General features: G+C 42.0%; 2 protein-coding genes and 1 pseudogene across 13 annotated transcripts in view; 1 reads left to right on the top strand and 2 right to left on the bottom strand.

Annotated features, from left to right (window-relative positions):
* LOC126963577 (E3 ubiquitin-protein ligase RBX1) overlaps nt 1–17,323 on the top strand; it is a 598,764-nt gene that overhangs the window by 388,978 nt on the left and 192,463 nt on the right. The window lies entirely within an intron of this gene.
* The window catches only part of SLC25A17 (solute carrier family 25 member 17), a 52,112-nt gene that overhangs the window by 4,522 nt on the left and 30,267 nt on the right, over nt 1–17,323 (bottom strand). The window contains exons 1-5 of one of the 2 annotated variants that reach the window (XM_050806010.1): nt 11,646–11,739; nt 6,114–6,230; nt 3,972–4,117; nt 3,784–3,879; nt 690–772 (exon numbers count right to left, since the gene is read on the bottom strand). In XM_050806010.1, coding sequence (XP_050661967.1) covers nt 690–772; nt 3,784–3,879; nt 3,972–4,019 — 227 coding nt within the window. In that variant the 5' untranslated portion in view covers nt 4,020–4,117; nt 6,114–6,230; nt 11,646–11,739. Of the gene's footprint in view, nt 1–689; nt 773–3,783; nt 3,880–3,971; nt 4,118–6,113; nt 6,231–11,645; nt 11,740–17,323 lie in introns of those variants that run through there. The other variant, XM_050806009.1, reaches the window with a different exon arrangement.
* On the bottom strand, nt 11,754–17,320 carry LOC126963660 (riboflavin kinase-like; annotated as a pseudogene).

Raw genomic sequence — 17,323 nt, 5'->3', positions numbered from 1 at the left:
ACTTTTTCCACTGCCCCCTCCCTTCTCCAGTACTCCTATTCTATAGGCAGATGTTACATTGCTAAGAGGGGTCATAGGATATGCCACTGATGAAAGCACCACTCAGGGTGACTGGAGTATAGAAGGGTTCTCTTTCTGAAGGAGTTCTGTATATTTGTGTTTTTTGTTTTTTTTTTTTTGAGACGGAGTCTCGCTCTGTCGCCCAGGCTGGAGTGCGGTGGCCGGATCTCAGCTCACTGCAAGCTCCGCCTCCCAGGTTTACGCCATTCTCCTGCCTCAACCTCCCGAGTAGCTGGGACTACAGGCGCCCGCCACCTCGCCCGGCTAGTTTTTTGTATTTTTTAGTAGAGACGGGGTTTCACCGGGTTAGCCAGGATGGTCTTTATCTCCTGACCTCGTGATCCGCCCGTCTCGGCCTCCCAAAGTGCTGGGATTACAGGCTTGAGCCACCACGCCCGGCCAGGAGTTCTGTATATTTGTAACTAACAAAGAATAACAACGTGAACTTTTCCATAATTTCCCAAAATACTGTCATACTGTACTAGGCTCCTAAAATGGGAAACGTCTAAGCACAGCAAGCAAGGGAAAGGTTTTGGACCGAGGCAGTAGTGTGAGAGAGGGAAATGCCGTCCCTGGCAGAGACGGCTGCTGAAGGAGAGCACGGGATGCGAGGCATCTGCAAAGCTCACCTTACTCGTTGGTGAAGAAGATAGAGAATATTCCGAAGACTTCCCAATGTTCTGTTTTCTGGGTTTAGTCTATGACGCCCAAACTGAGGAAAGAGGGAAAAAAAAGTAAGTACTGTTGCTGCTTTTAAAAATCTTCATTACTACCTGGAGAGGATATTATGTTGGAGCAGTATCTTATAGCATACATTAATAAATTTATCCAGTTAGTACCATAGATTTCTTTTTTTTTTTTTTTTTAATTTTTTTTTTTTTGAGACTGAGTCTCGCTCTGCTGCCCAGGCTGGAGTGCAGTGGCCGGATCTCAGCTCACTGCAAGCTCCGCCTCCCGGGTTCACGCCATTCTCCTGCCTCAGCCTCCCGAGTAGCTGGGACTACAGGCGCCGCCACCACGCCCGGCTAGTTTTTTGTATTTTTTAGTAGAGACGGGGTTTCACCGTGTTAGCCAGGATGGCCTCGATCTCCTGACCTCGTGATCCGCCCGTCTCGGCCTCCCAAAGTGCTGGGATTACAGGCTTGAGCCACCGCGCCCGGCCAGTACCATAGATTTCATTAAACCTGTATTTTTCAACTGAGTGAAATATTTCAATTAAATAAGCGAAAATAAGAAAAATTTTTCTTCTCTTTTCTTTTTTTTTTTTTGAGACATCTTCTCACTCTGCCACCCAGGCTAGAGTGCAGTGGCGCAATTTTGGCTCCACCTCCCAGGTTTAAGCAATTCTCCTGCCTCAGCTTCCCGAGTAGTTGGGATTATAGACATGTACCACCATGCCTGGTTAATTTTTGTATTTTTAGTAGAGACGTGGTTTCACCGTGTTAGCCAGGCTGGTCTCAAATTTCTGACCTCAAATGATCCATCAGCCTTGGCCTCCCAAAGTGCTGGGATTACAGGCGTGAGCTACCACGTCCGACCTAAGAAAAAGTTTTCAATGAAGCAAGCATAGTAATTTTCATTTTATAGAAATGTATAGGAAAATTCTACCTCAAAATAAAAAAATATGCCCAGGATGATGATTTAGATATTGATGGTAGTAACTTCCACTTCTTTAGGAAATTCTGAGAAACGAATCATTTAGGACCTCTGCAGTCTAAGCTCTTCACATTATGTGTTTACATTATAAAAGTGTTAAAATACATTTACAAGGATGCTACTGAATTCCCTTATATTAAGTACCAATTTTAAAAAAATACATTAGTAAAAATGCTTTTAACAGAAAGTACTAATTTTTCTGAACTGGAATACTCTCACTAACACCCCTATTTTATCTAGCAACAAGCCTTTTGAAATTTTTCTCCAAAACAGATCTTGCATCTGTCCTTATCCTATTCCTCTCCTCTTTAGTGCCGCCACCATGGTCCAGGCCACCATCCTCTCTCGCCTGTATTACTGAAATGGCCTCCTACTAGATTGCCCCTGGCTTTCTCTCTTAGCTTTCTGACCAGTTCACCACATCATAGCCACAACAATCTTCTCCAATTGTAAATCACAGCACATATTCTCCAGCTTAAAGCCCTTCCCATCACATATTCTCAACTTCCAGTGCTGAGGATAAAAAATCCACATTCCTCACCTACGGTTTCCCTGCTACTCTTGTAATCTCACCCTGAGCCACTCTACTGCCATAGAGGCCTTCTTTCAGTCCCTAGGATGCACCAAATTCTTAGTACATTGATATGGTTTGGCTGTGTCCCCATCCAAATCTCACCTTGAATTGTAATAATCCCCACATGTCAAGGGCAGGGCCAGGTGGAGATAACTGAATTATGGGGGCGGTTTCCCCTATACTGTTCTTGTGGTAGTAAGTCTCACGAGATCTGATGGTTTTATAGGAGGAGTTCCCCCTGCACTTGTCCGTGCTGCAGCCATGTGAAGGACATGTTTGCTTCCCCTTCTGCCATGATTGTAAGTTTCCTGAGGCCTCCCAGCCATGCTGAAACGTGAGTCAATTAAATCTCTTTCCTTTACAAATTACCCAGTCTCAGGCAGTCCTTTAGAGCAGCATGAGAAAAGACTAATACACACATCATGCTCCCCCTGCCTGGAATGCACTTTCCTCCACTGTGCCTGGCTAGGGCCTTACCCTCCTTTGCATCTTGATTTAAACATCTCTTCTCAAAGAAGCCCACCTCCAATCATGCTATCTAAGAAGATCCCCACCATGCCCCTCTCCAGTAAATAATTTCCTTTATAGCTCTTTTTTCAATTTGTAATTACCTATTTATTTTGCTTGTTTACCTGTTCATTCTAACTTCCACTAGCTCCATGAGGACAGGGATTATGACTTTTATTTACCACTGCATGCCCAGTTCCTCCCACAGTGTAGATGCTTAGTAAATATTTGAACAGATAAATAACTGAATGAATTAAAAAACAGAAATTTGAGAGTGCTTCAGAAAAGCTAAATCATTCATTCTTCCTGAGTGAACTAAAGGAATCAGCCTCTGACTTTGTAAAGGATAATCCCCCCTGGGGCACCAAACCAATAAACTTGAATGAGAAGGAAGCAAAGTTATGCTTTCCTGAGGTCTTTAAAGAACTTGTCTCCACATTTGTGTTTTCTGAGACATTATGTTACCTAAGAAATCACAAATGCAAACTTCATTCTAAACCAATGACAGCCAGCCTAGTTAAGCAGAATATCAAATAAAAAAATGGGGGCCAGGCACAATGGTTCATGCCTATAATCCCAGCACTTTGGAAGGCCAAGGCAGGAGGATCGCTTTAGTCCAGGACTTTGAGACAAGCCTGGAAAACATGGTGAGACCTCATCTTCAGAAAAAAAAAATTTTAATTAGCTGGACAAGGTGGTGTATGCCTGTAGTCTCAGCTACTTGGGCGGCTGAGGCAGGAGGACTGCTTGTGCCTAGGAGGTCGAGGCTATAGAGACCCATGTCGCACCACAGTACTCCAGCATGGGTGACAGAGGGAGATCCTGTCTCAAAAAAAGAAAAGAAAAGAAAAGAAAAATAAATGGATAAGGAATACTCTGGCATACCAACTAACTGCTTTATTGCTTTATTAACACTATTTTAAATCAAGAGACCACATATATTAGAATGCTGTTTGACTAGATGCGAAAAGAACTCCAGCACTCACCCTCAGAATTGACTGTACCGTCTGCATGGGATAGGTGAGCGTGGTGGCAATCGCTTTGGCTACTGCACCAATGATGAACACATCCAAGGAAGAAAGCTGGAAAGCAAAGAAAGAACAAACCATATCAATCAAGTCAACAAGAAGGTGTCAGAGAGAATTATTTTACTGCTTTCAAAATCAGGGATTACCTTCATCCGTTTCTTTAAAAGCTGCCGTTTTAAACCTTCATAGAACATGAACTGGATGGCAGGATTGAAGACCAACAGCAATGAGGGAAATGTGCCATTCCATAAAGCCGAGATTCCTTCATCTCGAATGATCTGATGAAAAGCATCTAAACAAGAAATCAGGGACTTTTGAAAAGCATGATGACAACCCCCTAAATAGAGAAGACAACGTGAATTCCGTTCAAATGTACCCAGAACACAAACCATACTGGTTCTATAAAGATTTCCTTCTGGCAGCTGGGTACAATGGCTCATGCCTGTAGTCCCAGCACTTTGGGAAGCTGAGGCGGGTGGATCACGAGGTCAGGAGTTCGAGACCAGCCTGGCCAGCATGGTGAAACCCTGTCTCTACTAAAAATACAAAAATCAGCTACGTGTGGTGGCACGCGCCTGTAATCCCAGCTACTTGGGAGGCTGAGGCAGGAGAATTGCTTGAACCCGCGAGGCAGAGGTTGCAGTGAGTCAAGATTGTACCACTGCACTCCAGCCTGGGTGACAGAGCAAGACTCCGTTTCAAAAAAAAAAAAAAAAAAAAAAAAAAAAAAAACAAGATGTATTTCTTTTTTTTTTTTTTTTTTTTTTTTTTTGACGCGGAGTCTTGCTCTGTGCCCCAGGCTGGAGTGCAGTGGCGCGATCTCGGCTCATTGCAAGCTCCGCTCCCCCGGGTTCACGCCATTCTCCTGCCTCAGCCTCCCGAGTAGCTGGGACTACAGGCGCCCGCCACCTCGCCCGGCTAATTTTCTTGTATTTTTAGTAGAGACGGGGTTTCACCGTGTTAGCCAGGATGGTCTCGATCACCTGACCTCATGATCCGCCCGTCTCGGCCTCCCAAAGTGCTGGGATTACAGGCTTGAGCCACCGCGCCCGGCCGACAAGATGTATTTCTTGCAATGATAGTTTGGGGGCAAGTTTATCAGTTAATTACTTTTTGATAATCAGACACTGACAGTCACCAAGTTATTGAGAGACCAACTTCAATCACAGGCAACTGTTCCTGACGATCCGGAGTTAGAACGTCCAATTCTCCTAAGTCATTATCAGCATCACTGGGAATTCTGGATTACACAAAACTGTGAAGTGAGCCCACATCTTTCACAAAAAAGTCCCGTACAAGAAAAGATAAGATCGTTTCCTGGAGTTTATTATACAGGATTTGACTTTTAAAAACCACTATTTCACTACAAAGATTGATGTATGGGAAAGGAGAACCTGGCAGTGTCGTACTATTGAAAGGCAGAAGCTCAAAGATACCAGATACCAATCTGGTGTCTATCCAAAGACAACACTAGAATAAAAAAGTATAGATTATTCTTCAAAAATATTCATCCCCTCCCACTGATACTCCTTGGGAGCAGCATAATTCTCTACCCCTGGTCTTGGGTTTGGCTATGTGATGTGCTTTGGCCACTGGGATGTCAGCAGACAAGGTGCCAACAGGGTTGAAAGGTGTTTATACTGTTGGGTGTGTTCTCTTGGACCTTTTGCCATCACAATGAGAAGAATATGCTCATGCTCGTCCCAGAAAGAGGAGAGACATGTGAACTGAGACTGTTAGGCTAGGCTCAGCCTAGATGAGCCAAAGCCACGTCAATCCACAGACACATGTGTTAAAAAAAAATGTTATTGATGAATGCCGAGATTTGAGGTTGTCTGTTATGTAGCTATTTTTTTAAAAAATTATACTTTAAGTTCTAGGGTACATGTGCACAACATGCAGGTTTGTTACATACAGATACATGTGCCATATTGGCATGCTGCACCCATTAACTCGTCATTTACATTAGGTAAAAGCAATGGAAACAAAAGCCAAAATAGACAAATGGGATCTAATTAAACTAAAGAGCTTCTGCACAGCAAAAGAAACTACCATCAGCGTGAACAGGCAACCTATAGAATGGGAGAAAATTTTTGCAATCTACCCATGTGACAAAGGGCTAATATCCAGAATCTACAGAGAACTTAAACAAATTTACAAGAAAAAAAATCAAACATCCCATCAAAAAGCGGGCAAAGGATACGTTATGTAGCTTTATGTGGCAACATATTCCAGATACAAAGAAGAAAGAAAACCCTGAAATAGAAATTCTGTGAAGAGATACTTACCAATGATACCTTTGTAGTTCGTTGGTACAATGTCTTCATTCCTGAATTTTGCCCCTTGCAGCTTCAGTCTGGTGTTTACCACCCAGAGTGGAGTTGTTAGCAACACGTTAACTACTCCTTTAAAAAAGAAAGATGGAGAGAAAAAGGGAAAGCAAAATGTCAGCTTTTAAGCTTTGCTGTTTTAAAGCTACATACTAATATTCCATTTATATCTCTGTCACTGACCTCTTAGGAGACCTAAGGTAAGGTGTTTCTTTGTGCCAGGGTACAACACAAGCCACTACTGTTAGAAGCGATTTGGAAGCTTTGCTGAGAGCAAAATGGCTGGCAGCAGCACCTCTCCAGATGAAGAGCAACAAGTTCCCTCATTTGTACAATAGGCAATCTGTATGTCAATTTACATACCATTCAAAGTAGCAATTGCGATATAGTCATAGCTTTAAATATAATTTTAACGTAACAGCTTTAGAGATGGGAGTGGCTTATACCTAACATGCTAAGTCCATAACAATATCAGATAAAACACACAATTTACAACTCTTAAGTAGCTCACATGGTTTGAAGTGAGTATGGATCTGGTACAATGAGTGACAGGGGTGGGACAGGAAGTGGTGACATTTAAAAATGCCTTCACAGAGACAGCTCACTGAAGAGTTCCTCATTGCTTAGAGAATTAGGATAGGCAGGCAGCAAGCATCAGTTAAGTGTCACAAAACACCTGAAACAGCTTCACAAGCATCATGATCCTTACAAGCTTAAAGATGGGGATCTTGGCCCCCCAAGGTTGCCTCAGAGTAGAACAATACAATGAGCCAGGTGCTTCTTTTTTGAAAACACATGATCCCAATTTAACACCATCTTGAGATATTAAAATATTCCTCACCAGTCCTGAAATGATTAAAAAAAAAATACCAGATAGAATTGTAACAAAGTGCCTGACACGTGGTATATACTTTATAAATAAATATTTGTTAAATAAATAGTGGAACAAATGAAGCAATGAACAAACTCAGTAAAAAAGTGCACATCCAGCTCTCTGGCTCTATTCAAGATCTGAAGAACCAAGAGAAAAAAATCCTAAGGAAGAGAAGTCTTTTACTAAAATTCATTTAAAGACAACTGAAGAAATAAAGTTTTGATTTAAGAGTCTCAAAATATTATATATAGGAAATGCAGTCTAACCAAGGATAAACTTGACAAAACAGCCAAGAGATTCAAATTCAATGTTTTCATTGGTTGCATACAGTTGTTAAAGATATTTTGCTGCCTGTCTCTAAGGAGCATTATGAGAGCACATTTCTCAAAATAAAAGATATCACCTAATAATTTTATCAGTCATATTTGTCATATTTTTATAGATTCACAGAACATTAAGAAGTCATCTTTAGTTATAACTTAAAATATTCATACATTGTCTAATACATACATAATCTAAAAAACCCTTAGTTACAGAGTCTTGCTAGTCTCATTTCTTCAAAAGCACCCATGCCCCAGAGGCCATTATAGAAGGATATTAACACATTCCTATTTGCCTAGATTTTAGAACATATTCCTATTCAATGCAATGCACACTTCACTTAACAGAGAAAAACTAACAGTCAGAAAAACCAGACTAGAAAGTGCTACTGAGCAGTCTACTACATTTGTTTTAAGAGAAAAGGAGGACAGGAGAGCTCAGGAGCAGAGATTACAAGCTTCTACAGATACGGTAGAAAGGCAAAGTGCACCCACCTTTCTAAACAAGTGAAATATGCTGCCTGTTAAATAAATTCTTTAGAAATCAAAATTTTCTTCATTTAAGAGGTAGGCACATACAAAAACACTTAGGGGGCAATGCAACTAAGATAAAGATCTAACCATTCTTTAAAATTCTGCTTTCACACCCAGTGTGGTGGCTCATGCCTGTAATCTAAACACTTTGAGAGGCCCATGTGGGAGGATCACTTGAGCCCAGGAGTTCAATAGCAGCCTGGGCAACAGAGGGAGACTCCATCTCTAAAAAAAATATTAAAAATTAGCCAGGCATGGTGGCACACTCCTGTGGTTCCAGCTACTCAAGAGGCTGAAGTGGGAAGATCGCCTCAGCCCAGGAGGTTGAGGCTGCAGTGAGCTGTGATTGTGCCACTGCACTCCAGAGCCCAGGCAACAGAGTGAGACCTTTTCTTATTAAACAACAACAACAACAACAACAAAAAAACTGCATTCCTATCCCCATTATTAACACAAGCAGAAAAACTAAAAGGATTCTTCTAAAGGACAACCTCAAGTACAAAAATGAACTACATTACTTACATAACGGATTATAAAGTCCTTGTAAGAACATTTGGTATTTCAAAGCTTTTTATCTGAGAAGTTCAAGTACTTTTTTCACCCTCTAAGTCAAAATAAATGGAGGAGTACTTTTTAACCACTATAATTTTATGGGTTCTGAGAGAAGCTACTCAAAATACTTGGGAATCCAAAACTTTACTAAAACTTGCAACCTGTATCATCAAGCAAAGGTCAGCATTCCACTGAGAGAAGCATGCCACAAACCATTCGTGAGTACCAACCCCTGACAGGCCCAAAGGACAAAGAAAATTGTCTGCTTTTTTATAAGCCCGTGTAACTCTTCTGCCAGTTCCGGCCAGGCGCGGCGGCTCCCGCCTGGAATCCCAGCACTTTGGGAGGCTGAGGCAGGTGGATCACGAGGTCAGGAGTTAGAGTCTAGCCTGGCCAACATGGTGAAACCCCGTCTCTACTAAAAATACAAAACTTAGCAGGGCATGGTGGCAGGTGCCTGTAATCTCAGCTACTCGGGAGGCTGAGGCAGGAGAATCGTTTGAACCCGGGTGGCGGAGGTTGCAGTGAGCCGAGATTGCGCCACTGCACTCCAGCCTGGGTGACAGTGTGAGACTCCATCTCAAAAACAAACAAACAAACAAACAAAAAAGAAAAATCTTCCGCCAGTTCCAAGCTGTGGGTGCTACTTCAGTCTAAAGTGGGCATACAAATTAATACTTTACCTACCAAAGGGCAGAAGACTGTTTTTTTTTCTAATTCTAATGTCTACAATTCTATTTTCTTTCTTTCTTTTATGTAACAAATCATTTACAAGAAAGAATAAACCAAAATTAAGAGATGAAGAACAGTAATTGAACACACTGAAATTATTCACTAAATCAAGGAACAATTAGAACACAGCTATTTACTCCTGAAATCTTGATAGTTTTATCAGCAGTGAGTCTCCTTTGTTATGGAGAGAAAACACAAGTGAAGTATGCTAATTGGGTATGCACTTCCGGGAAATATGTGCAACGACCATGGATATAAGAAAATGGCAAAACAGGCCGGGCGCGGTGGCTCAAGCCTGTAATCCCAGCACTTTGGGAGGCCGAGACGGGCGGATCACAAGGTCAGGAGATCGAGACCACAGTGAAACCCCGTCTCTACTAAAAATACAAAAAAAAATTAGCCGGGCGCGGTGGCGGGCGCCTGTAGTCCTAGCTACTCAGGAGGCTGAGGCAGGAGAATGGCGTGAACCCAGGAGGCGGAGCTTGCAGTGAGCCGAGATCACGCCACTGCACTCCAGCCTGGGCAACAGCGTGAGACTCCGTCTCAAAAAAAAAAAAAAAAAAAAAAAAAAAAAAAGAAAATGGCAAAACAAAGGCACAAATCTAACAAATCTCACTTGACTCCGCAGGAAGGAGTGAAGCTTTACACACAACAGGAACAAACCTGTCTTGCCAGATTTAAGGCCAGAGGGCAAGAAATGCATTTTTAACTATCACAACAATAATACCTTTGGCAGTCAGTAAGAGTTTATTGGTAAAAATTCCAATTTCATCAAAATGAGTGTCTCTTCACTTATCTGTTAAGGTTCTGTTCCCAAATTATTCCCCAGGATATTAAGCTTTATAGGCTGGTTTTTCTGGGAAAATACAACAAATAATAAATTTCTAAGTTTCAAGAAGAATTTGAAGAACAATGCTGTTCCTAGTTCTCCTTAGAGATGATACAACTCATTTCTGCAGTGATTATAATACAGCAGGAAGAGAGAAAGCTGTTATAATTATTATAAAAATATGTACATATTAAGACATAAAAACTTGTTATGAAGAGAAGTTTAACACTCACAAAAGTAATTTTCAAGGAACTCCCAACCTTCAGAAAAAGAGAAGACCTACAATCAGAGAATCTCACAATTACAAAGGATTGTAAAATTCTTTAACCCAGAGTCTCCCAACTGTGACACTACCGATATTTTGAGGTGGAAAATTATTTGTTGTGTGTGTATGTGGGCTCTTGTGTAGGATGTTTAGCAGTCTCCCTGGCCTCTACCCACTAGATGCCACATTTGACCCTGTGGGTCAAAATCAGCCTCAATTTTGCTGATTGAGGCTAATCAGCAAAACCACTAATCTAACCCAATCACCAAGTGATTATTCAGTTTATTCTTTACAATTTCAAAACACAGGAATTCACTTTCACACCTGTTGTATTCCATTAGCTGTTACAATTATTTTATTTTGTTTTGTTTTTTTGAGACATGGTCTTGCTGCAGTCTCCTACTCCTGGGCTCAAGCGATCCTCCCTCCTTAGCCTCCCAAGTGGCTGGGACTACAGGCACACGTCAGCTAATTTATTTTTAACCTTTTTACCACTCCCAGCACTGAAGTTAAAATATGTAGATACAGCTTTAACTTAACACCACACTATCTAAAATGGTACCTCTTTTTTTCTTTCTTTTTTTTTTTTTTGGAGATGGAGTCTCGCTCCATCTCCCAGGCTGAAGTACAGTGGCGCGATCTCTGCTCACTGTAACCTCTGCCTCCTGGGTTCAAGTGATTCTCCTACCTCAGCCTCCCAAGTAGCTGGGATTACAGGTGCGTGCTGCCATTCCCAGCTAATTTTTGTATTTTTAGTAGAGAGGGGGTTTTGTCATGTTGGCCCGGCTGGTCTGAAACTCCTGACCTCAGGTAATCCACCTGCCTCGGCCTCCCAAAGTGTTGGGATTACAAGTACGAGCCATCGCGCCCGGCCGGTGGTACCTCTTTCTAACTCTCAGTACTCTATCCCCTCTTTGCTTAAATTTTGTCTGTAACCGTATCCTCTAACACACTATGTATTTTCCTTGTTTATTGTCTATCTTATAATATTAGATTGTAAGCTTCATGAGGACAGAGATTTTCATTTTTTATTTACTGCCATATCCTTAGCATCTAGAACTGTGTTTAGCACATACTAGACACCCAATGTATATTTGATGAACAAACCATGATGAATAAATGGCTTGTGGGAGAGGGTATATACTTTTTCTTTATTGTCTAAGGGAACTAGGCCAGGATCACAATATATTTACTTATCCTAAAGTATACAAAAAATCATTTTGGAATTGCTAACTCATACCTTTGTGGGGTGGGGGGAGAAAACATATGTACTAAGTTTCATCTTTGTTTCTAGTTGCTTTAAGAAGGTAGATTTAATATCAGTACAATAAATATTATTTTTATTTTTTAAAATAAATACTCAGCTGGGTGCAGTGGCTCATACCTGTAATCCCAGCACTTTGGAAGGTCGACGCAAGAGAATCGCTTGAGGCCAGGGGTTTGAAACCAGCCTGGGCAACACAGTAAGACCCCCATCTCTACAAAAAATAAAAAAAAAATTAGCTGGGTGTGGTGGCATACCTGTAGTCCTAGCTACTTGGGAGGCCAAGGCAGGGGGATCTCTGAAGCCCAGGAGTTGGAGGCTGCAGCAAACTGCACCATTGCACTCCAGCGCCTGGATGACAGAGCAAGACCCTGTCTCAACAACAACAACAAAAAAAAAAAAAAAAAAAAGAAAAGGAAAAAAAAAAAACCTTGAAGGTTTCTCAGTATACAGTGAAGTATAACCTACCTGGATCTTGTGCCAATCATAGAGTTTCAGTTAATCACAGGCAGCCAACTGTTCAATTAAGGTAAACAAGTGGTAACTAATCTGGCTGTCTTTAAACCTCACTTCTGACTTCTATATGTCACTTTCCTGTTTCTGTCCATAAATATTCTACCATGTGACAGCTCCAGGGTCACTCTGACCTTCTGGTTCTGAGGGCTGCCCAATTTGTGAATTATTCTTTGCTTGATCAAACTCTGTAAGGCCAGGCATGGTGGCTCACGCCTATAATCCCAGCACTTTTTTCAGGTGATCCCCCGGCTGATGCGGGTGGATCACCTGAGGTCGGGAGTTTGAGATCAGCCTGGCCAATACAGTGAAACCCCGTCTCTACTAAAAATACAAAAAATTTCATTTTTTGGGCATGATGGCATGCGCCTGTAGTCCCAGCTACTTGGGAGGCTGAGACAGGAAAATCGCTTGAACCTGGGAGGCGGAGGTTGCAGTGAGCTGAGATCATGCCACCGCACCACTGCACTCCAGCCTGGGCGACAAGGTGAGACTCATTCTCAAAACAAAAACAAAAACAAAAACAAAAACAAACTCTGTTAAACATAATTTGTCTAAAGTTTATCATTTAACAGTGGCCATTTAGGGAAAAACCTAAAAGGAGGTGAAGGAGTTAATCACATGGTTACCAGGCAGAGGTCACAGTAGGCACACAGGCAGACACATGCCAGGAGTGCTCAGGAAGGAGAAAAGAGGTCAGGGTGGCTGCAGCCGTGTAAGTAAAGAGAATAGGACGGCCAGGTTAAACACGCTTTGCAGGACAAGGTAAGGGCTTTGGCTTTTCCTCTGAGTGAGATGGTAAGCAACTGGACGGCTCTCAACAGAGAAATGACATGATCTCATTCACTTTTAAAAAATTTTTTCTAAGAGACAGGGTCTCACTCTGAACGACTCCTGAATAGCTAGGACTACAAGTGCATGCTACCATGCCCAGCTAATGGTTTTTTTTTTTTTTTTTTTTTTTTTTTTGTAGAAATGAGGTCTTGCTATGTTGCCCAGGCTGTCTCAAACTCCTGGCCTCAAGTGATTCTCTCACCTTAGCCTCCCAAACTGCTGGGATTACGGACATGAGCCACCGCACCCAGCCCTCATTAATGTTTTAACATGATCACACTGGCTGCCATGCTGAACACAGACTGAAGGGGACTAAGGAGGAAGTGAGAGATCAGTTAGGAGGCTCTGACTGGGCGCACTGGCTCACGCCTGTGATCCCAGCACTGCAGGACGCCGAGGTGGGCAGATCACTTGAGGTCAGGAGTTCGAGACCAGCCTGGCCAACATGGTGAAACTCTGTCTCCACTAAAAATACAAAAATTAGCCAGGCGTGGTGGTGTGCACCTGTAATTCCAGCTACTCCGGAGGCTGAGGCAGCAGAATCACTTGAGCCCGGGAGGCAGAGGTCGCAGTGAGTTGAGATCAGGCCACCACTGTGCTCCAGCCTGGGAGAGAGAGTGAGACTCCGTCTCAAAAAAATAAAATAAATAAAAACAAAACACTGAAATACTAGAAAACAGTGAATGAATAAATAATATGATTTTTCATCAGTGGTCATTCATTATTTTGCTTCTAGAAACCTGGAAGAAATTGTCTTGAGTTTCAAATGTTCTGGTAAATCTAGTCATTTCTTAGCTTCCTCAAAAATCACCTTGAATTGCTGAAATAAGTGACTCTAATGAATCAAAGTTCTTTTCTGGTCTGAGGTAGCCAACAATGGCCACACGCAGGATTTCCCCATAGAAATGCTCTTTGAAGGTATGCATGGTATGTGGTTCCATGGACTTCTTCGTATTTTCATAGTATGGGTTCCATCCTATGCTCACCACCATCTTCTGACCATCTCTACTTCCAACACTGGCCCAACCATAATAAATGCCACTGGATGTATCAGCTGGCAGATTATTTACCTTGTTTAGGAAAATTAGCTGTGGGGGGATGCCCAGCTGCTTGTAGCCACGGCTGAAGCCCCACACCACTTGGTCCCGGGAGGAGTAGGGTAGATGCCTCGTAATGCAGTCTGCTCGAGGCATGGGCTGTGGCCCGGTCTCTGCGTCCTAAGGAGCCGCCATCCACGCGGTGCCTGGACCCTGGACCAGCTGCAGGGTGGGAAGGGGCGTGAGCTCTGTCTGCCATGGGGGGTTGGGGGGGGGCACCAGAAGCCAGGTGACACCGATGACACGCCACGGAGGATTCCTGATGTCGGCAACTCAGGAGCTGGGTCTCCCGACCATTTTCATTTTCTTTCCTCCTTCTCCCACCTTTTAAAATATTTTATTTGTTTGTTTGTTTATTTATTTAGAGATGGAGTTTCCCTCTTGTTGCCCAGGCTGGAGTGCAGTGGCATGATCTTGGCTTACTGCAACCTCCACCTCCCAGGTTCAAGCAGTTCTCCTGCCTCAGTCTCCCAAGTAGCTGGAATTACAGGCACCTGCTACCACACCTGGCTAATTTTTTGTATTTTCAGTAGAGACGGGGTTTCACCAGGTTGGCTAGGCTGTTCTAGAACTCCTGACCTCAGGTGATCCACCTGCCTCAGTCTCTCAAAGTGCTGGGATTACAGGTGTGAGCCACCACGTCCGGTCCAAAATTTATTTTTTTATAGAGACGGGGTCTTGCTATGTTGCCCAGGCTGGTTCCAAACTCCTGGCTCAAATGAATCTCCTGCCTTGACCTCCCAAACTGCTGGGATTACAGGGGTGAGCCACCACACCTGGCCTTGGATCATTTTCTGACAAGACAACAGATGATGCTCACAGTCAACACAGACCGGTAGGCTCTCCTATATGTCAACTGTAATCCTACCCTCTTCTCACACACTCAAGAAAACACTTCAGGCTGGGCGCAGTGGCTCACGCCTGTAATCCTAGCACTTTGGGAGGCCGAGGCGGGCAGATCACCTAAGGTCAGGAGTTTGAGACCAGCCTGGCCAACATGGTGAAACCCCGTCTTTACTAAAAATACAAAAAATTAGCTGGGCATGGTGGCGGGCGCCTGTAATCCTAGCTACTCAGGTGGCTGAGGCAGGAAAATCGCTTGAACCCAGGAGGTGGAGGTTGCAGCAATCCAAGGTCGTGCCACTGCACTCCAGCCTGGGAGACAGAGTGAGACACCATCTCAAAAAAAAAAAAGTGAAAGAGTGAACTTCAAAGTTAAAATACAACAATTAAGGTCAGTAGGCTATTTATTATACGTGTTACTTTGACTTTTTAAAATTGAGCCTGAAAAAAAAGAAAAAAGAAAAAAATTGTTCATGAGCCCTGAAAAAAAAATTTTAAGCAAGTGGAAAAAAGTAAAAAAAGAAAGCTAACTGCCCTACTATACCAGTCCAGCTTGTTAGATATGGGGGAGTCTGCTGTAATCCTAAACTGCACAAAGAGCTAGAAAGGAGACGAACAGGACACAGAGAGTAACACAAGGGTGGTATATATCTGGTAGGTAATGGGATGGCAGACAGCAAATAAATAGCTTTGGACAATTTAAAAAGCAAAAGATTTCAACATATAGTCCATGAATTAGAAGTTTCATGGAAAGTTATATGAGTTGGTCCCTGTGAGTTATAATCTTTCAAATGCAAATACATATAAACTAATCTAAAGTGATTAAAATCAAGGTATTACAAATAACTGGTCTCAAGTACAGAAGATCCCACTAGATTGCCATTTGTTGTAATTTATGTAAAAAACAAGTCTTTTTCTGTATAGGAACTATTCTAATTTTTTTTCCCCAAGTGAACAAATCTCAAACTTGAGTTCTTTGAGTTGTGATACTCTTTGAAAACTACTCTCCTAGAAAGGCTGCAAAACTGCAAAGTGGGTTCAGGAGGAAGACCTCAAAGGGAAGATCAGACTAGTGCAATAGTCCAGGTGAGCAATGATAAGGCTTGATTTGGGGAAATGGATATGGATATGGAGAAGAGGAAATGGATCCAAGAGATACTGAGGAGACAGACCAATGGTTCTGGATGGCAAAGCAGATGTGGAGTGGGTGAAGGCACGAAGAGCCTGTGATGACTCCTAGACTTCTATCCTGAGTTATTTATCCACAATTCAACCTCTCCCCCCTTCTCTCTAAGCACATGGCTGGTTCCTCTGGCCACCAGTGTCCATCCTGAAGCTATCTAGGAGCCATCCAATAGTAACCTTATTAACCTAAACTCAGGGATAGTTAAAAGGGGCTCATTAGGAATAACAAAAGATATTACCACTCAGGAAATTCCAATGGTTTTAGGAACTGTGCCAGGAACCAGGGACAAAGGCCACATGTATTTTTTATTATACCACATACAGAAATCCTATAACTTTAAAGCAAAAAAATCTAATAACCTGATTAAAAAATGGACAAAGAACCAGAACAGACATTTCTGCAAAGATAATATACAAATGGCCAACAAACATATGAAAAGATGTTCAACATCACTAATCATCAGAGAAATGAAAATCAAAGCCACAGTGAGATATCACCTCATACCCATTAGGATGGCTACTATCATAAAACAGAAAATAAGTGTTAGCGAGGATGTGGAAAAATGGGAACTTCTGTGTACCGTTGGTGGGATTATAAATGTTACAGTGTTATGGAAAACAGTATGGAGGTTCCCAAGAAAACTGAACAGAATTCCAAATGATCCAGCAATCCCATTTCTGGGTATATATCCAAAAGAATGGAAAGCAGGCTCTCAAATAGATAGCTACACACTCATTTTCATAGCACTACTCACAATAGTGAAAAGATGGAAGCAACTTAAGTGCCCATTAACAGATGAATGGAAAAACAGAATGTGATCCATTATACACATATAATGGATTCAGTCATAAAAAAGTAAGGAAGTCATAGTACATGCTATATGGCATGGATGAAAGTCAAAGACATTATACTAAGTGAAATAAGCCAGTCACAAGAAAAACAAGTAGTATATGATTCGACTGGTATCAAGTATCTAAAGTAGTCAAATTCTTAGAAACTGAAAGTAGAATGGTGGTTACTAGGGGCTGAAGGAGAGGGAAAAGGGGAGTTTAATGAGAATAGAATCAGGTCTGCAATATGCAAAAGTACTGGAGATTTGTTTCACAACATTGTGAACATATTTAACACTACTGATCTTACACTTAAAATTATTAACATGGTAAATTTTATGTCACATGTTTTTTAACACATTTAAAAAAAAAAAAAAGACCAAGTTGGAAAACTGGCTATATTCTTTGTAAGCATTAGTTTGGGCTAAATAACCTCTTAGAGGATATAAAACCACAAGGTAAATATAAAAACATTTTATACCCAGAAAACCTTGT

This window comes from Macaca thibetana, chromosome 10 (assembly GCF_024542745.1).
Source record: "Macaca thibetana thibetana isolate TM-01 chromosome 10, ASM2454274v1, whole genome shotgun sequence".
In the NCBI taxonomy this organism is placed as follows: domain Eukaryota; kingdom Metazoa; phylum Chordata; class Mammalia; order Primates; family Cercopithecidae; genus Macaca; species Macaca thibetana.
Note: the sequence above shows the minus strand (reverse complement) of the source record. Positions and strands in the feature narration are given on the sequence as shown.